Source organism: Tupaia chinensis, unplaced genomic scaffold (genome assembly GCF_000334495.1).
Source record: "Tupaia chinensis unplaced genomic scaffold, TupChi_1.0 Scaffold147282_1, whole genome shotgun sequence".
Taxonomy (NCBI): domain Eukaryota; kingdom Metazoa; phylum Chordata; class Mammalia; order Scandentia; family Tupaiidae; genus Tupaia; species Tupaia belangeri.
In genome coordinates, this window is record NW_006207133.1 from 2,947,214 (window position 1) to 2,972,471 (window position 25,258).

The 25,258-nt window shown below is 46.1% G+C and overlaps 1 protein-coding gene across 1 annotated transcript in view; it reads left to right on the plus strand.

Annotated features, from left to right (window-relative positions):
• Positions 1 to 16,382, plus strand: part of STEAP3 (STEAP3 metalloreductase) — a 52,137-nt gene extending 35,755 nt beyond the window's left edge. The window contains exons 4-5 of the mRNA XM_006169547.2: positions 5,334 to 5,498; positions 13,363 to 16,382. Of these exons, the coding sequence (XP_006169609.1) occupies positions 5,334 to 5,498; positions 13,363 to 13,644 (447 nt within the window). The 3' untranslated portion in view covers positions 13,645 to 16,382. The remainder of the gene's footprint in view (positions 1 to 5,333; positions 5,499 to 13,362) is intronic.
• The last annotated feature ends 8,876 nt before the right edge of the window (positions 16,383 to 25,258 follow it).

The window sequence follows — 25,258 nt, forward strand, 5'->3', positions numbered from 1 at the left end:
ACGGACAGAGCCGCTCTCAGCTCTGTGGGAGCAACTCAGGAATGAGGGTTTTGGGGTTGGGTATTTTTAATTTGAGAGCAGCATTAATCATTCATTTAGCAAACCCACCTGGTGCCCTTTTGCCAGCAGGGTTCTAGGGACCAGAAGGCCTTCGGACCAAGCCAGGTGGGGACCTGGGCAGCGTCAGTGGCATCCACACCCATGGGAACAGGCCCCTGGTGCTCCCCCTGGGTTTACAGCTCCCAGGCTTCATTCGTGATCTGCCAGCATCACTGCCTTCTCCGTCTTCTCCATCCGGCGTCGCGCCTCTCCAGTCCCCAGCCCCTGGCTAGCTGGTGCCTGGGTCCTGGCCGCTCCAGGACACTAGTCGGCCCGCAGGGTTGGCCCAGGTGTGATGAAACACTTCTCACCCACCCCCAGTTCCAGCCCAAGTGGCCCGGCAGCTCCTGTCCCTGCTCAGGATGCAGGTTCTTGGGGTGGTTGGGCATTCCCTGTAGCCTGCTGTGTGGCCATCCACTCAGGACCAGGAGGCAGGCTGGGCTGCTGCCCGGGAACACAGACCCCAGCCCCTGCTCACACTTGGGCTCCTGCTTCTCCCCTGGCAGCTGCTCAGATGCCTGAGAGCCCTTCCCACCCACGGACGCCTGGCAGCACCACGTCTGTGGGCTCAGAACTTCAGCAGAGAAAGGAAGAAGCCCAGACTCCAGGCAGAGAGGCAAGATGCCTGATGAAAATGAGAGGAAGGGAAAAAATAATTGTCACGAGCCCTTAAAAAGAGCTTGCCGTGTTCCAGGTACAATTCTAAGAGCTTTATGTACCCACTGTGAACTCGTCTAACCCACCTCATCCCTACAAGGCACGTGTCGTACTGCCCTTATTTTACAGGTGAGAAAACTGAGGCACAGAGAGGTTAAGTGATTTGACCAAAGTCACACAGCCAATACGTAGCAGAGGTGGGATTCAGATTCACTCTACCCAGACCTATGGTCATACCCATGCTGTTTTCCACAGGGAAACAAATCCAAATTCGTAACTGAGTAAATGATCTCAGAACTCAGGGCGTTTATTCAAATGCTTTTTCACTGAGTGCCTGCTCTGCCAGCCTCTGGGGCCTCAGAAAGGAGTGAGGAAGGCACTGACGATCCTGTGCCTTGCCTCATGGAAGCCTAGAGCCAGGGCCCTGGACCCTGGTCCTCCAGCATCACTGATTACAAGAAAGGCCTTGACTTTCAGCAAGTCGTAGCCACCGATGGTCCTCGGGGCCTTGGTGTGGAGATCCTAGAGCAGAGGTTCCTGGTGCCCTTTCATGATCTTTTCTTATTCACTTCCAAAAAGAGCCAGCCCACTCAGCAGGAGGTGCTGTGGGGCTTCTGGGACCTGGCACTTCCTCCGGGAGGTACCGCTGTGTGCAGAAGCCCCTCTCCTGAGTCACCAGGTGTGTTGGGCAGTGGCAGGGAAGAAAGTGGCACTGCCACCCTAGAGCACAAGGCAGGCCACTGCTCCCTCCCAGCCATCCTCCTAGGGCCTGTCTCTCAATTCTCTGTCCTGCCAAAGCTCTCCTGGGTTTCATATTAACCCGATTTTGCCCTGATGCAAATACCAGAGCACAGAGGGGTGCATATGAGGTAATTTTCCTTGAGTTCCCAAGCCCTTTAGGCTGCAGGCCCTGGTTGAGGTTGCCAGGCAACCATCCCTCCCACAGGACTGATCGCTTTCAGAGACACTCATTCTCAGAGACACAGAGGGGCTTAAACTTGTTCTGCAGAGTTCTCAAGGGCAGCCCAGAAGTGGTGAGTTGCTCAAACCTGGAGAGGTTCAAGCAGATGCTAGAAGGTGCACGGGCCATCTGTGACCCGGGTGAGCCTGGGCACCTGAGGCTGCTGTGCATCCAGTCCCCAACAGCAGGGCCTCCCGGAGCAGTTCACACCTGACGTGCAACCTTCCCTGCCTGCCCTTGGGCGGCCTTGATACAGCACCTCTTGCCACCCTGGCTGCCCACCAGGCCCTTCGGGTGTAGGGAGCACGTTGGCCTGGGCACAGGGAACTCCCCCATTTCCTTACAGCCCTCAAGTCTGCAGATTGGGAGGCAAAGCTATATCCCAGCTGTAGAGGAAGCCTTTGAGGCCATGTGTATTGACAGTGTTGTTACCGACGATAACTGATATTTACATAGTGCTTTCTGATTTGCTTGTGCAGTTCCCTAGAGATGCACTTGCAGATCAGAATCAAAGATCAAGATCAGACGATGTTTAACCTGCACACTTTTCCTGTTCCTCTCTCTCCAAATCGAAGTAGCACGTGGCTGTCAGAGAAGGGTCTAAAACTCTCATCTGACTATGTCACTGCTGAAATGCCTCCAGTGACTCCCTATTGTCCCTGGGATAATGGTAGACCCTACGTAATGCATCCCTCCTCAGCCTCATCTCTGACTTCCCCTGTGACACGTCCCACTAGGGTCCCACGGTGTCCTCTAATTGGGCAGAGTTTGTTTCTCTTGGTCTGCAACACCCATCCACAGACACCTTCCCAACCCAGAAAACTCTTATCTCTCCTTCAAAACCCTACTCCTGTGAAGCCCCCTCGGCTTATGCTACTTCTCACACCCAGCTCTGTAACCCGCTGTATGTTGCACATACCTCTGTTGCTTATCCTGCACGCCCCCTCGTTAACACTTACTTGCATGTCTATCTTCTACCTACTCTGAGTTCCATGGCTGGGTCTTAGTTCCCAACATAGACTCCCGGTGCATGTTCGCCGAGTGACTGGTTGTTAAATTGGCAGCTGTGAAGTCAATACCAGGAAGCTCTTAAGAGGAGCAGAAGTCCAGCTTGAGCAAAATGCCAGTCCGGCTACCAGCAGCCCCTGAGAACAGCACCAGCCACTAAGGGCTGACTGTATGCCTGTCACATGTCACAAACTTCATCCCATTAGTCTTTCCAGCCACAGCAAGAGAGACAGAGTCAGTGGGGAAGGAGCTTCCCCGGATCTCGTGGCTGCCTCCAATGGCCCCCAGGCCTGTGGGACAGTGCTGAGTTCCCTCCACCACCCAGACCGCCCTCACACTCTGCCTCCTCCCTCCTGGGTTTAGCAGATGGTGGGCACCCTTCTCTTCCCACCCTCCTCCCACTGTGGAAACATGGAAAGGGGCTAGAGCTGCAGCCTCACTGGTCTTCTCATGCTGAATCTAAAGGCAAAGGGAGTCCCCAGCCCGCACACTGGCTTTCTGTACCCTGCTGATGACAGCCCTCCTTGATGTGCTCAAGGTGGCCAGTCGGCTTAAGGTTGGCAAGTCGTTTCAGCAGCCGACATGGAGAATTACTAGGGGGATGGAGGGCGGTTCAGTCTACGTTCCCACTCGCTATGCACCACGCAGGTTCTGGGGGAGCTCCGAGCACAACACGGGGCTCAGTGAGGTTGGGTAAGAATCACACCGGCGATGAAAACTGGTCGGGGTCCAGATCTCCAGGCAGGTTCCGTGCCATCCACGTCTCCCTTGCCACCTCACCCTTCCTTCCCAGCGTCACTGAAGTAGAGGAAAAAAACCAAGACATTTCGCAAGCCAATGTGGTATGTGTGTGTAATCATCCAAACTCTGACTTGTGACATTAAGTGCCACATCTTACCAAACACAGAGAGGAATGACTAATGACGTGGAGTTGAACAAACAGCTTGCCACGCGGAGATGACTGGCTTCGCAGCAGTTGCTAACACGCAGGTGTGAGTAAGACTGCCTGGGCGCAGTTAGAGCGGAGACCTCGGTGCCCTCTGCAGGGCAAGTACCGGCTCTGGCCACAACAGGCACACAAGCAAATCCTAGGGGCTTAGGGGCGACCTCATCCAGATCACTCAGGTAGAGAAATGGAAGCACAGGGGGACACTCAGTGTCACACGTGACCGACAGTCGGTACGAGAACCCAGATTCTCAGATTCCTGGCTCTTTTGTGGCTTCAAGAGACCACAGTGAGACAGCTTGTTCTGAAACAGAACAGAGGCCATCATTCTCGGCAGAATTCAAGAAAACTGCCCAAGGGATGGCGTTTTCTCCATGTCTTTAAACTCCCCTAAGCTTCTCGGCCACCTTTGCTAGGCCTGGTGGATCGTTTCTAATATGTTATCTGGTCACTGGGCTTATGTTATTTTTTTTTCCCTGCTGAAATTGTTTCTCAAAAAACCTGCATGAGTCATCCTGTTGTGCGAGGCTGAGCCCTGCCTGCTGAAGGAGTCGCATTTTCTAATGGAACCACAGTTCTTTGTTCTGCTGGTAGAATCACACTGCCAGCGTTGCGCGGTGTTTCGCAGGGAGCACCTTGACTTTCAGGAGCACCTGATCTAGTTGGGAAATACGAGTTCTAATGGGAAGACCTTGACCAACGTCCTCCCTCATGCATGTGCTGAGTGTTGACTGGTCTGGGAGGGGTTCGGCTGCAAGGGCTCCCTGGGTGAGGAGAGAAGGGATAGAAGTTTCTGGGTTTGCAGAGGCTCCGTGATTTATGCATCCCCAGAGCTAGGTGAGGGGCCCCAGAGCTCTGTGAAGGCAGGGATCCCTGCTCTCTGCAGTCCAGGGCCTGACACACAGTAGGTGCTTCATAAATGCTTGCTGACCTGCTTGGTGAATGGGCGTCAGTCTCCATCTCCTGGGAACAGTTGAACCTAAACCTGGAGGCCTCAGGACGGAGAACTGGGTAGAAAGATAGGAATCCAGGGGCTTTGGGTCAAGAGGTCTTGGGGCTCAAGGTCTGTGTGTGTGCCCTGAGTGTGAGCCAGGACCAAGGGCAGCCGGGGGACCAGGAAAACAAAGGGTCCAGGGCAAGACAGGCTGGGGGTGGAGGCGGCCAGCAGGGTCAGGAGGAGATCCCTTCTGGCCAAGGGGATTCAGAGCCAGGATAGCTTCTCCCTCCCCCCTGGGGTTCAAGGATCAGAAAACCACGTGGTGTGGTCTGTGTGTCCTGCTGACTCCCTTCTCTGACTCCTCTCAGCCGCTGCAATGGCTGGATGGTTGCCCCCAGGCGCACATGTGAAAGCCTCAGGGAGCCCAGGTCTTTGGAGCCAGACCGCACAGGTCCTCGCCCCTGCTTTTCCTCTCCATGTGCGGCCTTGGGAGAGTGCCTTATCTGTTTCTCGTTTCCCTCTCTGTAAAATGGTAAAACTGAGGTTAGGAGGATTAAGTAATGAGTTAATACGTGAAAAGTGCTTAGGACGGAGCCAGGCACGTGCTAGAGCGGTGTGAACGCCGGCTGTCACTGCCTGTCCTGTGTCTCCTGAGCGTGTTTGTCTACTTCCCAGGGCACTGGCCTTTGCAACTGTGCTCATGGTTTTCCTTCCATCCGTGTCAGGTCTTGGCCAACAAGAGCCACCTCTGGGTAGAGGAGGAAGTCTGGAGGATGGAGATATACCTCTCCCTGGGAGTGCTGGCCCTCGGCACCCTGTCCCTGCTGGCTGTCACCTCACTGCCATCCATCGCAAACTCACTCAACTGGAGGGAGTTCAGCTTCTTTCAGGTACAGTAGACCTTCCCCCTGCCAGCAAGCCTCAGCGTGCCCCTGGCCCAGCTCTCACGTGAAGGCTCCTTTACCCCATGAGCTGCCTGAGCTTTGATCACCTGTGCAGCAGAACCTTCCTTCTCATGTCAGGGCCTTCCCAACCAGGAGGGCCACCAGAGCCCGATAAAGGAGCTGGGTCAAGCTCACCCTCCTGGCATCCGGGGCAGCCAGAACACTGAAACCTGGACCAAATGTTCTCAGTGTCTACAATTCTTGAGTGTCCCCAACACAACCCCATGACATACAGATATTCTACTTTTCTCTGGCCCCAGTGGGGTTCAGTGAGTTAGTGAGCCTAGCCTACCACCTTGTACCCTCCTCTCAAACCAGCTCTGTGTGTCCCTTTAACCCACTGATTCACACAGGGCCAATGGCAGGCAAGCATGAGGACACTGGTTTGCAGGGGACAAGACAGTATTTCCGAAGGATTCCATTCCTATAAAAATCCAGAACAAAAAGGAGATCTGTAGTCAAAATATTTGAGAAAAGATTTGTTCCTCCTAAGAGATGCACAATGCACTCTGGCACATCAAAAATTCCACTAGGGGCCAGCAGGTGGCATAGAGCTTATGGCAGCTGGATCCCACATGACCAACTGTGTGGTTCGAATCCCAGCTTGGTGGGGTTGAAAAAAAAAATGCCATGTACATGCGTGCCCCAAATCCTGAGAGAAGTATGAAAGGGAAGGGATTTCTGCATAGCCATCCCCTTGGGATGTGCTTTCTCACTTTCCCTCTCTCTCTCTGTCTCTGTCTCACCAGCTAGCATGCAAACAAACAAATATTTCACTCATGTCTACAATAAAGAAGTCTTTGCAGGCCAGAATTATCTAACATTAGCATCCTCCCCCTCTGCTGTTTTTTTTCTTTTCTTTTTTCAGATAACAGGTATCAGCACTCCATAGAACACACTCTGGGAAATGCTGCTAGTGGCAAAAGGTTCTTTATGCATCTGCTCAGCAAACGTTTGCTGAGCATTTATTGCACGTCAGGCATTGTGCTAGGATCTGGGATGTGACAGGAGCCAAGACTGGCAGAGCAAGGTTTCGATTATGACGATGAGTGGGGAACATATTTTACAGCTCTCCAAGATCTCCCACTGTTTTCCCCAGAGGACATGGTCAGTGTTGGCAGATTAGCTCATCCCCTGCCATGGATGGGAGCTGACTAATGCTGGCTCCTGCTGTTGTATTGTGTCAGGGCAGAGATAGCTATCGTACCACCCCCACGATCAACAAAAATCTGTCGGGTATCTTCACTGAGCAATGAGGACACAGTACAGAGCTCAGAGGGACAGTGACAGTGCAGTGCTCTTATGTAATCCAACTGAATTGGTCCTGATTGGGGACACTTAGCACACTTTAGAACCAAACCGACCTGTAGTGGTTTGCTTTTCAACGTGTGTTTCTGAATCTCACAGTCTGCCCATCTCCAAAGTCCCTGGAGGAGCAGCGGCGCTGACACAGGCAAGATGTGGGGAGGGAGGGGTAAGGAGGATTTTATTTGCCTGCCTCTAATCCCCATGTGTTTCACAGTCAAATCTAGGATTTTCCTGTCCCCACCTGGAGTTTCCTGGGTGCACGGTTATCCACAATTAAAACGGCAGCAGGCTGCTCCCTCACCAGAAAGTTGTTCCTTTAAGCAGCCATAGATTACATGCGCTGGCTCTGCAGGCTGGAGAAAGCCCAGGGATTTGGTTTTGTTAGCAAAAGCTGACTAGGCCCCAGCAGCCATGCTCCACTTTACATATTAAAGAGTCGAAATACAAACATGAAAGTCCTTGTGCCACTGCAAGAGCAGGGCAGCCAGATGGGAAGAAAGGCTGGATATTCCCGTGGAAATCAAGCCACAGAACCCAGCTGCTCCATTTCTCCAGCACTAACGCAGGAAGCCCTGCAAGCACCCAGGAGCCCAGGAGCGTCCCTGTGCTGTGACCATGGGCAGGTCATGCCCACTCCCTGAGCCTCGGTATACACTTCTGAAAAATAGAGTTAATGTCCACCAGGGTTTGTGAACCCCAGTGAGAGATTATGTACAAAAGAAAAAAAAAAGCCTTTTGCTCATATTCTTAGGGTATCTGGCCACATTCCCATTACCCCTGACAACGCTGCCTGACACCCACTTCTGAGTTCAGTAGGAGGCAGCAAAGTAGAGGCCAAGAGACTCTAACCCTGGTCACCATAGTGGTCTAGGTCAGTGTATACAACTGCAGTGGACACTCACTAGGAGGCCATGTGAGCCACTGAGTGGGGCACCACCAGCCTTTCTAAAAATGGTATTCATTTCTTCCATGAGTAAGAGAGGGAGAGATACAGACAGCCCCATCAACAGGGTCTTGACCTCACAATCCACTCCCAGCCTTCGACCAGCTAAGGATCATAGGCAAGCATGTGGCCAAAGTGCTCAGAAAGGTCTCTTGAACCAGGAACCTTCATATGGGCCTCACAGACCATCAGGTATTACCATTGTGCTGCCTGCTGGCCCCCACAATCAGCATCCTTAAAATAAAGTAGGACAAAATGGCAAAGAAATCATCCGAGCGCTTCTCGTGTGATGGCAGATATTCTCTCGGTTATGCTGGTGCCGCAGTTAAATACACAGCGCAGTAAACCCAGGTGTTTCCTGGGTAGCTGTCGAAAGTGCCATTCTTGGGCCAGCAGGTGGCATGAGGGTTGAAGCACTGGACTCCCACATGGTCGACCGCGGGTCAAGTCCTGGACTTGGTGGCTTGCTTTCTCACTTTCCCTCTCTCTTTCTCTGGCCAAATTGAAAAATGATGATAATAATAAATAATTAAAAAAAAAAAAATTTAAAGTGCCATTCTTACTGTGAGCCACTACCAGAAGGATTTGAAGCCCTAGAGTACTCCTGAGGAATACAAATCCTCGGGCCTACCCCACTTGTGGACTCTGCGGTGGGTCTGAAATCGTTTTGCAGCTCCCCAGGTGTGCATGCTGCAACGCATAGCAACCTCCGGCCAGGAGACCTACGCACTGTAGACCTGGGAGTCAGTCCCAAGGCCCCCACTCATGGCCCTTAGCCAGCTGAAGAATCTTAGCCTCCCAGAGCTCTGCTTCCTCACCTGTGTCCACCTCAGGTGGTCATCAGAGGATTTGGGTTGAGCACATGAAAAGCACAGGACTTGTGCACCCCATAGTGGCTTGATGATTTTCAAGGCAAGCTTCAATTTTGCATGGCCAGAGAGGAGCTACCTAGACCTATTCCCCTTCCCTGCCACATACACCAGCCATCAGAGCTTAGAAATAGGCTGTGCGGATGGCTGTGGCACTCAAGGGACCTGGGCCTATAATGCTCTGGTTAGCTAAAAGCCAGCAAAACAAATTGTGTTGGATCCACAAGACGGTGACTCATGCTTGCTCCCAAGGCTGTTTCCAGTTTTAATTTGGTGTGTTTCTTAGGGTGTTTTGTTACTGTTTCGGTAGTTTGGGCTGTGCTAAGGGCTCCTCATTCAGCCAGCCCAGCATTATTGGACTACCAGATCCCGGGTCAGAGCAGCTTACCCACACAGAAAATGAGGGTTCCGCTGTGAGGCCCTCAGCTCTGTCCCAGTCTTGGGCACTTCCTGTGACCTTGCCCACTACGGCCATCTGAGTGGTAACAGAGACCAGCCTGGCCCCTTCCTGCAGTCACTGAGCACCTGCAGGAGCACCCGTCCTGGCTTTGCTTGTTTGCTAACAAGCTTGCCTATAATAAACATGGCCCTAGTTGGGGTGGGGAAGTTATTCATGCCCCATAACAATCCCTCCCCTTCTTTGGATTTTTAAATTGTTCCCAAGGAGAATGAGTTTTACTGAAGCAAACCCACTGGAATCATCCGGGCATCCCAGAAGGACTGGAAAGTCAAAAGGCTCTTTGTTACTGGCTGGCCTCTGGCCGTCAGTCCTGGCTATGAGCCACGTAGGCCCCATGGATTCCGGACAGCAAAGGGATCCTATAAATGGGAGAAGTGTTTCTATGCTGTCCCCGTGCAGGGCCTCACATGCCCAGCACAGTCCATCGTTCTCCAGATTAGGAGCTGGCCAAGGTGGCCCACATGGGCCAACGCTATGGGTTTGCTGCCCAAGGAAGATGCTGAGGCTTCCTAGGCCTTTATGGGCTCTCACTGCTGCACTGTCTGAGGAAGCCCCCCATGTGGGCACTGGAAGACCCTCAGTGGGTCTTTGTTTAATGAACAGACAGGTCCTGGTCCTCCCGGTCGAAGAATCCGGGCAGCGGGACCCTGAAGGTAGAAGGGCCTGGGCGACGAAAGCCCCCTGAATGAATGGTTCGGTCTTCGCTGCCCATCAGCATTATCTGCTGAACTTCAGAAAACAGCAGCTGCCTGGGCTCCACCCTCAAACCAATTTAAGTTTCTGGAGGTGGGGCTCGTACCCTAATATGCTCCCTAGCTCCCTAGGTGATTTCAGTGTGTACCCGGCGTCGAAAACCAGTCTCAGGTTGATAGACGCTCAGGGATACCAGGCCATCTCACCACTCCGGTAACTCCACAGGACTGGGCCCAATGACCAGCAGTTTGGGGCCGGGCACTTGGAGGTTGTTAAAGTTGGGCTAAAATCCTTGGAGTAAATCAAGAAGAACCAGCCTCTAGGGCGTGTGTGCTCACAAGACAGAGACAGAGAGAAAGTGAGAGATCACTATCCCTCCTCCAGGAGGGATGGCCACACAATCCCTTCTCCAGTCTCCTCTCGGGATTTTGGGCACACATGCACATGCATCTGACATGTTTGTCAGGCCGCCAGGTCCAGGACGCTAACCACACAGTTGGCCATGTGGGCTCCCACCACCTTCTCCCCACACCATCTCCCGGCCCTGGATCTTATTTATTTAGCTGTTTTATTTATTATTTGACTTGGGGGTCAAACATGCCCCTGGGAAGCTGTCTGTGAAATGATAGTGTGCAGTCATTGGAACACGTTTCTATTATTTTTAGTAAAAGCTTTACAAGCGATTCTTCTAAACAATGTTCACTCAAAAGAGTTTGCTCTCGTGGTGCTTGCCCTAGGGCGGGCACCAGCAAAGCATCCCCCACACCAGGGGCGAGGGAGGACGAGGCACAATGCAGAATCATTAGGAACATTTCTGAGGGGAGCGCAAGCCAGCACGTCTCGGCCAAGCCCCTGGATTGAGGCTGACAGGCTGAGCTAGAAGGAAATCCAGGAGGCCCAACTGCAGCTTCTCTGCAGAAAGCCCGGAAGCAATCTATAAAGAGCACCTGCAGTATCAGCGAGCTGCCACACTTAAATTAAACCTTTACAGCGTCTCCTTGGAGGAAATGAGTGTGTTTTCATGGCGTAATGGGTCACTGTTACTTTCATTCCTTACGTGACAAGCACAGGTCCCTCTTGTCCCACATCTCTCAGTGGCTTTTCGGTGTCAACTTTTGGAATTTCTTGCTTCCCACTGAGATTGTGTTAAGTCTCCTAGCCAGGCTGGCAGTGCCAGCTGAGACTAGCACCAAGAGTAGAGTCCAGATCTCCTCCCTTGTAGTCCCTTACATGCAACATGAGAACTCTTACAAGTGACCTGAGAACCCTTACATGCAACATGAGAATTCTTACATGCGACATGAGAACCCTTACGTGGAGTTACAGAGCAGTATTTCCCAGGCCTTTTCATACCATGTCACCTGCAGCAAGTCATGTTTGGCATGATGAGGAGCTTCTCTTGATGAGAAGCCACCCTCGGAAGCCCATAAGTGGCTGAAGAAGGCCCAACCTGTTCCCATGTGGAGTTGCACAGGCCCTGTCTCCCCATGGTCACTGCCTCCTTCCAGGCCTGGCAGGGTTTCCGGTGATAATTCAGCATGGGGCAGGAGGTAAAGTCACACAGCGGCACACGGAGCACCTGCGTGGTGTCGTGGGATTGCTATACAGTGCCCGGTCACCCAGACCTCAGATCCCTGGGAGTCACCTTCACACTTGGTTCCAAATTCACATGCCATCTGTCATTTTTTATTTTGCATTTGTCTTTAAGTCAATATAAAACCAATGCAGTTTTGGGGTTTGTTTTTGTTTGTTTGTTTGTTTTTAAATCAGGTCTTCATTTAAGCTAATATTACCTGTGAAATTATGATTTTGCTAGGCTGGCCAATACTTGTTACTGTAATATGCACAAAACTAGTAAAATGTTTTTAAACTTCTTTGAACTCAATTCCATCTAAAATTATTTGTACCACCAGGGATACAAATAATAGTTGGAGAATAAGCATCATTCCTCTTGTCAAATTCACACAAATCAGTCCTTCTATTCTATATTTTCTTTTTAAAGAGTTTTTTGTTTTTTGTTTTTTGTTTTTTTTACTATAGGGTGTGTGTGCTCTCTGGAGAGACAGAGAGATATGGAAAGACAAAAAGCAAGAAATCACCCACAGAGGAGAAGGCCATGCTGCAATCTCTTCTCCATTCTCTTCTCAGGATTTTGGGCACACATGCATACACACCTAGTGTGAGTTTTAAGCTGCTGGGTCCAGTACTCAAACCCCATTTGACCATGTTGGTGTCCAGCGACGTAACCATTACACCATCTGTTGGTCCCTATACTGTACTTTCAGTGTAAAATCTTTATTTCCATTTTTCTGTTGGTGAGACAGGCTCAAAGAACTTAGGTAGAAATCATAAGATCATGCACATGGGCAGTGACAGGGCTGGGATTCAAACCCACTGCCATGAGTACAATGGCTACCCTCCTGGCCCTCTGCCACGCAGAGCTGCTGTGTCTGTCATGCCCTGGCTAATGCCAACCTTCTCTTCACAGTCCACACTGGGCTTCGTGGCCCTGGTGCTGAGCACGCTGCACACACTCACCTACGGCTGGACCCGCGCCTTCGAGGAGAGCCGTTACAAGTTCTACCTGCCCCCCACCTTCACGCTCACACTGCTGGTGCCCTGCGTGGTCATCCTGGCCAAAGGCCTGTTCCTCCTGCCCTGTTTCCGCCGCAGACTCGCCAAGATCCGGAGGGGCTGGGAGAAGGATGGCACTGTCAAGTTCATGCTTCCAGTGGACCATGTGCTGGCTGAGAAGACGATATATAAAACCAATGCAGTTTTGGGGTTTGTTTTTGTTTGTTTGTTTGTTTTTAAATCAGGTCTTCATTTAAGCTAATATTACCTGTGAAATTATGATTTTGCTAGGCTGGCCAATACTTGTTACTGTAATATGCACAAAACTAGTAAAATGTTTTTAAACTTCTTTGAACTCAATTCCATCTAAAATTATTTGTACCACCAGGGATACAAATAATAGTTGGAGAATAAGCATCATTCCTCTTGTCAAATTCACACAAATCAGTCCTTCTATTCTATATTTTCTTTTTAAAGAGTTTTTTGTTTTTTGTTTTTTGTTTTTTTTACTATAGGGTGTGTGTGCTCTCTGGAGAGACAGAGAGATATGGAAAGACAAAAAGCAAGAAATCACCCACAGAGGAGAAGGCCATGCTGCAATCTCTTCTCCATTCTCTTCTCAGGATTTTGGGCACACATGCATACACACCTAGTGTGAGTTTTAAGCTGCTGGGTCCAGTACTCAAACCCCATTTGACCATGTTGGTGTCCAGCGACGTAACCATTACACCATCTGTTGGTCCCTATACTGTACTTTCAGTGTAAAATCTTTATTTCCATTTTTCTGTTGGTGAGACAGGCTCAAAGAACTTAGGTAGAAATCATAAGATCATGCACATGGGCAGTGACAGGGCTGGGATTCAAACCCACTGCCATGAGTACAATGGCTACCCTCCTGGCCCTCTGCCACGCAGAGCTGCTGTGTCTGTCATGCCCTGGCTAATGCCAACCTTCTCTTCACAGTCCACACTGGGCTTCGTGGCCCTGGTGCTGAGCACGCTGCACACACTCACCTACGGCTGGACCCGCGCCTTCGAGGAGAGCCGTTACAAGTTCTACCTGCCCCCCACCTTCACGCTCACACTGCTGGTGCCCTGCGTGGTCATCCTGGCCAAAGGCCTGTTCCTCCTGCCCTGTTTCCGCCGCAGACTCGCCAAGATCCGGAGGGGCTGGGAGAAGGATGGCACTGTCAAGTTCATGCTTCCAGTGGACCATGTGCTGGCTGAGAAGACGAGCCATGTGTGAGCTGCCTACTTCGGGTCCGGAAACCAGCCCAGGCACCTGGTGGCCTGAGCCCATTGGGGTCCCATTTTGGGATGGGACAGAGCTGTGTAATTGTGCGCAAAGGATGGTTTGAGGTCCAAGCTCTGGGGACACAAATGTACACAGTAATACTCCGAATGACACACACATGTATGTTTGTGTGACATCTATGTACAGTCATCCCCACCTCCCCGCCCTCACAGGAAGCTGGTTCCAGGACCCCTCACAGATACCCAAATCTGCAGATCCTCAGATTCCTTATATAAACTGGCATAGTATTTGCATATAGCCTATGCACACCTACCAATACGCTTTAGGTCATCTCGAGGGTACTTAGAATACCTGATACTGTGTAAATGCTGTGTAAATAATCATTTTCCTGTGTTGTTTAGAGAATAATGGCAAGACAGAAATGTGTATGCATTCAGTACAAATGCAGCCATCATAGGCCTAATTATTGATGAGTAGGTCAGCAACAATGGAACATTTTCCATGGAGAGTTAGTCAAGTCTGGATGTGGACAGGTGCCACAGATACAGAGGAGCCGACTGCATGTGTGTTTTATATATAACAGGATTTGTGATTAGACTTAGCTTAAACGCTGGGGTCTGAGATTTCAACTTGTAGATTTAAAGGCAAGTGCCAGACATTCAAGCAGCAGATAATGCCCTGTGACATGTCCGGAGATTTGCCCACGCTTTGTGCAAAGAGGCTGGTACCTTGTACTTACATCCACTTATGACCCCCACACACACACTGCCCTCCTGCTCTTACCCATGCTCTAAGGTGGCAGGGAAGACACCAGCTCTGCCATGAGCCAGCCTAGGCACCTGCAAGCACAGGGCTGAGAGAGGATGGTGCGCAAGGGTGTGCATCTTCCCTTGTCCACCTTGGAAAGCAGAGAGAGACCCAGAGTGGAGCAGAAGCCCAGGAGAGGTGAGCCTGAGTCCGTGCCCTGGAAGTCTTTGCCAGATAGGGGTGGGTGGGCAGGTAGGGGCTGGGACTGAAACTGCTCTCCCTAACTTTCCCTGAGCAGGGGAGATTATTTCCCTGAAGTCAGAAGTCACTGTGGAGCCTGCAAATTGATCCTCCTGTAAGAGTGTGAAGTCACCTCCTTGCCAGAGCCACTAATGAATCCGTCTTGAGAACAAGTGTAATTTCTTTCCCTCCTTTAAGTTGGTGATGACCGTTCTTTAAACCACTGTGCCTTCTCACCTTTCCGATCATTAGTCTGAATGTCTCCTAGGAAGGCCTTAGCAGACCCTTTAAAAATCAGCCTAAGGGGGGGGTGGAGGGAAACACCTGCAAGTTCACTCAGCCTCAAGCTGAGCCCTTGTCTTGGGCCCTGCCCAGGGCCTGGAGGGCTGTCTTTATTAAGTAACTCCTGTGGAAAAACACTGGGGACCCATTTGAACATCTGCTGCTTCTGGGCAAGGGCCTTGCCTTCCAAGCCCTCAGAAAGCCACATGGACCCCCGTTCCTCCTTATGGAATACTGCATAAAAAATAAAAAAGTAAATTTTAAAAAGCTGGGAAGGCATTTTCCACCAAAGCTGCAAGCCCAGAATACTGCTGTCCCAAAGCACAAAGGACGGCCTCCTGCCAGGGCCACAGGGCACTGGCCACACACCATCCCTCACTGCTTCATACTGAGCTGGCTTAGTTCCCCTGCAGAGAGCCAGCTGCTTACCAGTGAGCACCCTAAACCCCACAGAACAGGAAGATCTGCCACCAAAAAGCACCTTAGAACACCAAGGGGTGAGGCCCCAAAGGGTCTCCTGGGCCAGAGGCTCTGTCATGGAACTGAGAGTGGACCACCAGGGCTAGCAGACTGTGCTACAGAGGAGGCTGCCTCTGCCCGAGGAGGCTTCATGAACTCATATCTGTAGAGCACTTTAGGGTCCTTCCGTGAAAAGAAAGAGAAAAAAAAAAGCCTACTGCAAGAATATTCCATTAGGCCCATGACTGATGGAAAGACGGCAGTGCCGGGGAAGCTGTCTGCTTCCTGTAGATATTTCCATCTGCTGCTCTAGTGCCGAGCAGCACAAACTTGTCTCATAAATTGGCACCGAGGGAGCATTGGCCGCAAGTTGCAGAGAAGCTCTTTGGGAGGGGCAGGTGGAGCGGAAACTAGCGTTTGTGTGACACAGTGAGAGTCCATTGATTCCCTACTAATGGAGAGCAGGTAGACAAGGGCAATGGGAACCCATCATGAGCCCCAAACCCAGTGAGTACTGGCTGCCTTCCTTCTCCAACCCTCCCGGGGCCAGGGGATGGGTCCTTATACCAAAGATGCTGACACAGCAATGTCCCATGTACGTCCCCTCTCCACCAACCACCTCCTGCTGTGAGTGCTCATCAGGAGAGAAGATTCCAAGGTGGGTGGAGAGGGCAGGGGCAACAGAGGGCCTGCACCCACCATCTGGCTGCTCAGCTCACAGAAATCAAGTGGGCTATATGGTGGCCCTGACCTGGGCCTATGGGCTTCCCTACCTCACCAGGCAGCTGGCAACAGCACCCGCAGAGAGCAAGCCACTCCCTACCGCCTGGTCCACTCTGTGTGCCTCTGGTACAGAAGTGCCTCAACCAATGTGCTCTGGAGACCCTAAATGCCATGGTCTGAGATTGATGTTTAAAACCTATGCCATAAAAGTCCGTGTATTTTTCGTTAACCTTGTAGAGCTTGTCTAAGAAGCAGCAAAAATAAACACCTTCTGTGAAGTTTAGGCTTTTATTTCTGTCGTGGGGATTGCCTGGTCACCTGTCCTCTCATTGGCTCAGGGAGCACTTCTAATGGGAGCCCGCAGTGTCAGGAGCATGAGGGAGGTTGGGGCTGCCAAGGGGAATACAGAGTGAGCTGGGCCTGCGCTGGCCATAGGGGAAAGGCAGACATGCAGACCTGCAGTCATGGGCCAGTGAGGAGATGGGTGAGATCCAGGTGACACAGTATGGGTTGAGGGACGTGAAAGGAGGACCCCAGGCCAATAGAGAAGCAGAGAAAGCTTCCTGCAGGGAGCAGCATCTGTCTGTGGGCTGAAGGTGGAGACCTTGAATGTGGGAAAGAGTGGCAGTGCTTCTTGAATTACAGTGTGCCTGTGAGTCATGTGGGGAAATGGTTCTGATTCATGAGTCGAAAGACTTAAGACTGCATTTCTAATAAGGTCCTCAGTGACACCGATGGTAATCCTCAGACCCTCTGAGCTAGAAGAGCTTAGATGACTTCCTTTGCTCCTGTCATGGGTAGGTTATGAGGGCTCCACCATCATGAGTAGAATGCTGTTATTGAGGGAGTGGGCTCCTGACTCAAAGTTTGAGTTTGGTCTGATTTCCTCTATCTCACGTGTTCACTTGCCCTTCCACCATGGGGTGACCCTTGCCAGATGCTGATGCCATGCTCTTGGATATTTCAACCTCTGGAAATGTGAGAAATTAACTTATTTTCTTTATAAATTACCCAGTCTGCAGTGTTCAGTTACAGCAATAGAAAATGGACTAAGGTAGAAGTTAAAGGAGGGTTGGTTGTCTTTCCAGTGGTTCTTATCTGAGCATGTTTTAAATGTTTCTGGTAAAGAACAAGAACAGGAGTGGTTGAAGATGTGCATGTGTGTGTGTATGTGAGAGAGAGAGAGAGAGCCCAAGAGCAAATGAGAATCAAAATTCTAAAGGATATGGGAAACAGGTTTAAAGCAGAAGTAGCTTTAGCAAGGAGGAGAGCAGTTTTATCCTTTAAAACTAAGGAGGAAGGAGAGATGGAAAAAAGGGCAGATGCCAATGAGAGGAGGGTTTAGCTTTGATATGTGACAAGGTAGTGCCCTTCAGATAGTCTCTGTGTCCTTTGTTTAAAAAACAAAAACAAAAAAGTGCTGAGTGTGCCAGGGGAAAAAAGGTTTGGCTGTGAAAGTTGAAGAGGGAGGAAAGGGTTAAAAATCATTGTTGGAGAAAGTGAAAAGAGAGCTGATGAGAGAAACATGGTAGAGTTTACGAAACAAAACAAAACAAAGTGATTATAACATGTTTTGTCTAAGGTGAAATAAACCTAATTGTGTTTCTGAGGAAGCGCAAAGAGTGGATGTTGGTTCAGTTAAATTCCATTTTCCCCTACAAATGTCTATAATAATTTCAGATAGTTTATCTTGTTCTGTTTCATCTCAAATAGTTATTCAAAAATGACTTGGTTTCATTTTTGTATTCTCTGTTCAGAAATGAACAATCACAAAAGGAACCTTTGATGTATTAAGCAACCAAAACTCCCACTGCCAATCCTCCCTTAAAGTGAATCATCAACCCATTGTTTATTGAGGGTTGCTTCATTTATTGGACCAGAAACCTAGCTGACTTCTATAATTTCCATCATACGAAGAGCCTACTCTTGAAAGTACCATTTTAGCCAACAGTTCAAACTTTTCTCCATCTAGAGTATTCATCAGGGCGTTCTCTTTTTGAAGGATTCTCCTGCTATAAAAACATTCAGCTCCCGGACAAAAGACATATGTTCAAGGCATCGCTGAATTCCCATGAGGTGAGGGAGAAAATAAATAGGAAAACATATACACAAATAAACAAAATAAAACTCCCCTTGGCTCCTAGCATAAGCAAATTCACATTCCTTCTGGAGAATAGGAACCTCAGTTCAGATCAACTAAGATCGGCAAACTATAGGTGAGAATCAGCAGACATACAACTGCCAGAACTTCAAAGAACAGAATTACCAAATATAGAATAATCATATACTAAATATCTAAAGAATTAAAATACAGTCATGAAAAATAAGTAAGCAATATGATGAAGGGCCATGCATGGTGAAAAATAGAAACTTCAAAAATGAAAAATCATTGGGACCGAAGACCCTCTGCCCAGACTCACCCTCCTGCTCCTCAGGAGCCAGAATAAGCCAATCAGCAACCATCTACATCTCAGTTAAGAGTGGCACCTTTAAAGGATTTTGACAACCAAAGACCCTCTGCCCAGACTTCACTCTCCTGCTCCTGGTCTAGCCAGGAGTCAGATTTAACCAAAAAACAAACAAACAAACAGACAGACAAAAAAAAAAAAAAAAAAAAAAAAGAAAAAAACAAACCCACAAGAGAACAAGAAAAACCAAGAAACATGAGAAATGAAGAAAATATCTCTACTCTAATGAAAAAGAATAACTCCTCTTCCTCCACAAAGAATACAAGGGAACTCATGGAAATGTCAGATAAAGAATTTAAAATATTCATAGTGACAAAGCTAACAGAGATGCAAAAGAATAAAGACAATGAACTCCAGAATATGTGAGAGAAAAGAGACACTGAGTTCCAGGAGATGAGGAAGTTCTTCCACGATCTGAAAGAGGAGATACACATCATAAAAAAAGAATCAAGTGGAATTGTTAGAGATGAATGCTGTAATACAGGAAATCAAAACTTCCATCAAAAGTATCAAAAGTAGATTAGACCATGCAGAAGATTGAATCTCAGATTTAGAAGATAGAACCTCTGAAAAATTCACAAAAAAAGACTGAGAAAATACCCCCCCCCAAAAAAATAACATACAAGTTATACTAGATACCATTAAACGCCCAAACATCCAGGTCATCAGTATCCCCGAAGGTGAAGAAACTAATAAGGGCATAGATAATCTATTCCATGAAATCCTGGAAGAAAATTTTCCAAACCTCGAGAGGCACTGAAATATCGAGGCCCAAGAAATATAAAAGAACTCACATAGAGTCTACCCAAGAAGAATCTATGCATAGAATCTTCCCCAAGGCACATCATAGCCAGATTGACCAAAACCACAGAAAGGCAAGATACTAAAATTAGCAAGAGATAAACATCAAGTTACTTTCAAAGGATATCCCATAAGGCTAATGTTGGACCTCTCATCAGAAACAATGCAAGCAAGGAAAGAATGGAAAAATATATTCAAAGTGTTAAATGAGAAACAATTTCAACCAAGAATACTATACCCAGCAAGATTATCTTTCACATGAGAAAAAAAGACAAAAACATTCTCAGATAAACAAAGCCTGAAAGAATTTACCAACACCGTACCAGCTCTCCGGAAAGTGCTGAAGGGAGTGCTATACCAGGACAACTAAAATCAGACACACAGAAATAAGAGTACAAGAAACAACTAAAAGAATGTCCAGCCTAATGGTAAGGACAAGTCCAGAGTTCAATGTTAACTTCCAGAGTTTAAATGAAAAGATCAGACCACAATAACAATGCAGATTCTATAGAAGAGAGACTAATTACGTGAGTCTGAACTAGTGAAATAGAATCTTTTGACTTTAGACTAAAAAATTACTGATTTTCTTCGACGCTTTGATTTCCATATTTAAGGATTTTTGTCTTCTCTTGAACTTTTGACAGGCTCATCTACCTACTATTTGAACTGAATCCTAACCTTTTCTCCTGGCTTTAAGTTTTAAGCGAATTTCTCTTAACTTTTATTTTGACCTATTAAAACTAAAATTTTTTAAAAAATTAAAAAATGCTTATTAATATCTACTTGATGACTGCAGTAACCTTTATAGCCCCAGTGAGGTGCTACTTTATAGTATGTTCACTTTATTCACTGAGGTTTACGCCTAAAGTCAGACATGCATTCTTAAATATGTATATATCAACTGTGCTTGATATCGAAATAATTTAATTAAGATCTATAGTAATACAATAAAATGTGGAAAAGATTATGAAAGCCTATTTGATGATGACAATGTGGATAGTAATGTCTTTGTCTTGACTGATATGCATAGTACATGCTGGAAAAAGAAATGTAATACACTGTAAAGGTATATGTAATTCAATGCAAAATAAAGATTATGATAATAAATGAAAGAAAAACATGTAAAAATATTTAAACAAAAAAATTAATGTTTAAGTCCATAATTTAAAAAAAGTTATAAAGAAAAAATAAAATAAATGAAAAACTTTTGGAACCATACCTAATTTGATGAATTTAACAGCAGATCAGAAAAAATTAGTGAATTCTAGAAGGTAGTGAAAAATTTCCCCACATGTAAAATAGAGACAAATGTACAGGAAATGTAAAAGAGAGACTGATAGAGGTTAAAATGAAGATGTCTAGCACACAAACACTGGATTTCCAGAAGGAAAGACTGGTAGAGAGTCAGTTTTTAAACTTGTTTTACATTCAATCACTGTATACCATTCCAGCTTACAAAGAGAATTCTTCCAGCATGAATACACTGTATATTAGACCAGTCAGACATCCTGTCATACACATTATCATCAACAGATAATTTTCCATGTTTTGTGTTCCTTAAATGTTTTCCCCCTTGATTCCCTCATTCCCACATCCCCCCATCTTCCACTCTCCTCCCACACTATCACTAGTACCCACAGTTAGTACAAACAGCCAAACAGCATATAAAAAAATGTTTAAGATCCCTTACTGTAAGGGAGATGCAAATCAAAACTACAATAAGATACCACCTAACCTCAGTCAGAATGGCTAAGATTAAAAATATAAAGAAAAATAAGTGCTGGTGAGGCTGCAGTGAAAAGGTGAGGCATATTTAAACAGATAAAGACGAGTATTTTCCAAAACCAATCAAAGACTAGAATCTAAGAACGCAGAAAGCAGAATATGTATCACCAAATAGGAAAGCAGATTTAAAAGTAAAGACACACTCAGGTACACTAAGAAACTCTACAAAGCAACCAGAGAAAAAGTAAAGATTATTTACAATTGGGAAATTATAACAGAGTTCTTTGCAGTATCAGTGGAATTCAGAAAATATTAGTCTGGTATTAGAAAGTGTTGAGAGGAAATAATTGCATCAACTTAGAATGGTAAATCCAGCAAAACTGAATCTTAAGAACAGAGGCAAAATAAGGATATCCCATGTAAACAAAAATTGAGTTTACCAAGTTTTAAAGAACTTCTAAAAAGTATACTTCAGATAAAAGGAAAATGACCAGAGGGAGACCTGAGAAACAAAAAGGAATCGTGAACAAAGAAATGGTGACCATTAGATATACCCAAACAGAACTTATTGTATAAAACAATAATAATTTATGTTATCTATATTTATATTTTTCAGAAAGGACACACTGAAAGAATGGAAAACAAAGGTATGTAAATTGATTGAGTTAGGGATAGAGTTAAAATGATCTGAGGCCCTTACATTTGTTTAGTGGAAGGGAAAAATTATGGGCTAAGAGATTTTGTTATATATGTCTCGAAAGTGTCAAAAGTAATCACTAAAAAACTAAAACTATAACACCCAAACACACGGAATGGGAAAAATGAAATAAAAGTAAAAGACACACTCAGGTACACCAAGAAGCCAAAATTTCAATTTTTAAGAAGCAAGACAGAAAACAAAAAGTAGATGGTAGAAACACGCACGAACAAATCAGTAACAGTGAAGCAGAGAATGGTGCACAGGTATCAGTCCTTGTGAGGGAAACACCAGACACTATTTAGCAGGAAAGGACTCTATCAATTTCTGTTAAGATTCCTAGATCTGGTAGAATCCTAGGTCTGGCAAGAGTCTCTAAACAAACTCAGCTGCCGGGAGTTTTGCCTCAACCCAGCTGCTAGAGTGCGAGCCTGGTAAGACAGAACGCTTGCACAAGTCAAGCAAAGCTGATTTGTTACTCACAGATGGAAAGCAAGGATGAACAAAAGGCCTAGCATCCACGGTGAGCCCGTTCCCCCAAACTCAGGAAAGCGGCCTGCACAGGGTAGATTGAATCTCATCTGCATGGCCCCACTTGCTCACCGTAGCTGAGAGATCCTGAAAGCAGTCCCAAGGGAAAACTTAGCTCACTGATACGGAAGTTATATTCTTTTCAAGAAAACAAATTGAGGCCTAACTTGGTGGCATAGTCAGTAGCAAACTAAACTGTAGTGCTGGAAGCCACATGGTCAACCATGGGTTCAGATCTCAGGTCAGCCTGAAAACACATCAGGTTCATGAGAATATACCCAAGAAGATCCTGAGGAGCTGGGGGCTAAGGAAAAGAAATAACAGCATGACAAGACCCTGTTGAGGGCACTTCTCTCTCTCACTGACATGTATGTGCTTGCTATCATGAATAAAATAAATGAATAAGTAAAAGAGAAAGCAAGAGAAAGAAAGGAAGAAGACAGAAAGATCTAGACCACAAAGGAAAGAATCAGTATCATACAAACTATATTATCTAATTTAATGCTAAAAAGTAAAAATTAAGAACAAAAGGCTATATTTTAAATGAAAACACATTTTGAAATTTAGAATATTCATTTCTAAATAAGTCATTACCAAAAAAAGAAGGGTCAGGTGGTGGCCCAGCAGTAACGTAGCTGGACCCACATGGGAAGGGTCATTGGTTCACATCCCAAGGCCTCCTGAGCACACTGGGTACTATGTGTGCCTGTTTTCTTGATTGGCTGAGACAGGGGATGGAGTGTGTTGTGCACATCTTGTTCAGAGCATCTTCTTCCCCCTCTGTCTGTTTCTCTGCCACAAAGAATGAAATAAAAACTTCATTAAAAATTAAAAAGGGGGGCCAGCAAGTGGCATAGTGGTTAAAGTGCTGGACTCCCACATGGCCAACCACAGTCCGAGTCTTGGATTTGGCGGCTTTCTCTATATAGATAGATAGATAGATAGATAGATAGATACACACACACACACACACACACACACACATATTTATAGCTCTGTGGACAATCTTTTTTAAATTATGATGATGAATAAAATTAAAGTAATTCTTTTAAAATTTTAAAAAATTATAATGGTGTTCTATCAATAGTTCATTCCACCATTCCACTGCTAGTAACAGGAAATAACTAGAACCAGATAATTTACAAAAATAGAGGTTTACCCCACTTTTAGTGGGACTACATCACAACGGAGCAAAGGGCTGGAGAGCGTGGTCTGTGATTCATGTGTCTGTCTGTCTTGCTTCCTCTTCTTATAAACTTACCAGAACTCAGTCATGGGAGTGCTACCCTAATAACATTTATCTTTTTTTTAATTTACTTTTTTATTTCAAGTTCTTTCATACATTCAATCTCATAATTTAGCTTGCAAAGTGAATATTCCAACATGTGTACACTTCTCCCCAGTCCAGATAACAATACTGTAAAATTATCTTCAACAGATAATACCCCATTTCTTTGTCCCATTAATGCTTTACCTCTCTATTTTTCTTCTAAACGTCCTCTTTCCACAGCCCTCAGCTTTATCAATTAAAGTTCTGACCCACCTTAATCTTATTATAATGGCTAAACACATAAATTGGTTGGGGGGAGGGAAGGACATATTCAAATTACAGTAAGTGGAAACTTTCAAACATTTTAAATTGAATAAATTATTAAATTATCTATATCAAAATTTGGAGCTATAGCAAAAAAAAAAAAAAAAACACCCACATAAGGGCATAGATAATCTATTCCATGAAATCCTGGAAGAAAATTTTCCAAACCTCGAGAGGCACTGAAATATCGAGGCCCAAGAAATATAAAAGAACTCACATAGAGTCTACCCAAGAAGAATCTATGCATAGAATCTTCCCCAAGGCACATCATAGCCAGATTGACCAAAACCACAGAAAGGCAAGATACTAAAATTAGCAAGAGATAAACATCAAGTTACTTTCAAAGGATATCCCATAAGGCTAATGTTGGACCTCTCATCAGAAACAATGCAAGCAAGGAAAGAATGGAAAAATATATTCAAAGTGTTAAATGAGAAACAATTTCAACCAAGAATACTATACCCAGCAAGATTATCTTTCACATGAGAAAAAAAGACAAAAACATTCTCAGATAAACAAAGCCTGAAAGAATTTACCAACACCGTACCAGCTCTCCGGAAAGTGCTGAAGGGAGTGCTATACCAGGACAACTAAAATCAGACACACAGAAATAAGAGTACAAGAAACAACTAAAAGAATGTCCAGCCTAATGGTAAGGACAAGTCCAGAGTTCAATGTTAACTTCCAGAGTTTAAATGAAAAGATCAGACCACAATAACAATGCAGATTCTATAGAAGAGAGACTAATTACGTGAGTCTGAACTAGTGAAATAGAATCTTTTGACTTTAGACTAAAAAATTACTGATTTTCTTCGACGCTTTGATTTCCATATTTAAGGATTTTTGTCTTCTCTTGAACTTTTGACAGGCTCATCTACCTACTATTTGAACTGAATCCTAACCTTTTCTCCTGGCTTTAAGTTTTAAGCGAATTTCTCTTAACTTTTATTTTGACCTATTAAAACTAAAATTTTTTAAAAAATTAAAAAATGCTTATTAATATCTACTTGATGACTGCAGTAACCTTTATAGCCCCAGTGAGGTGCTACTTTATAGTATGTTCACTTTATTCACTGAGGTTTACGCCTAAAGTCAGACATGCATTCTTAAATATGTATATATCAACTGTGCTTGATATCGAAATAATTTAATTAAGATCTATAGTAATACAATAAAATGTGGAAAAGATTATGAAAGCCTATTTGATGATGACAATGTGGATAGTAATGTCTTTGTCTTGACTGATATGCATAGTACATGCTGGAAAAAGAAATGTAATACACTGTAAAGGTATATGTAATTCAATGCAAAATAAAGATTATGATAATAAATGAAAGA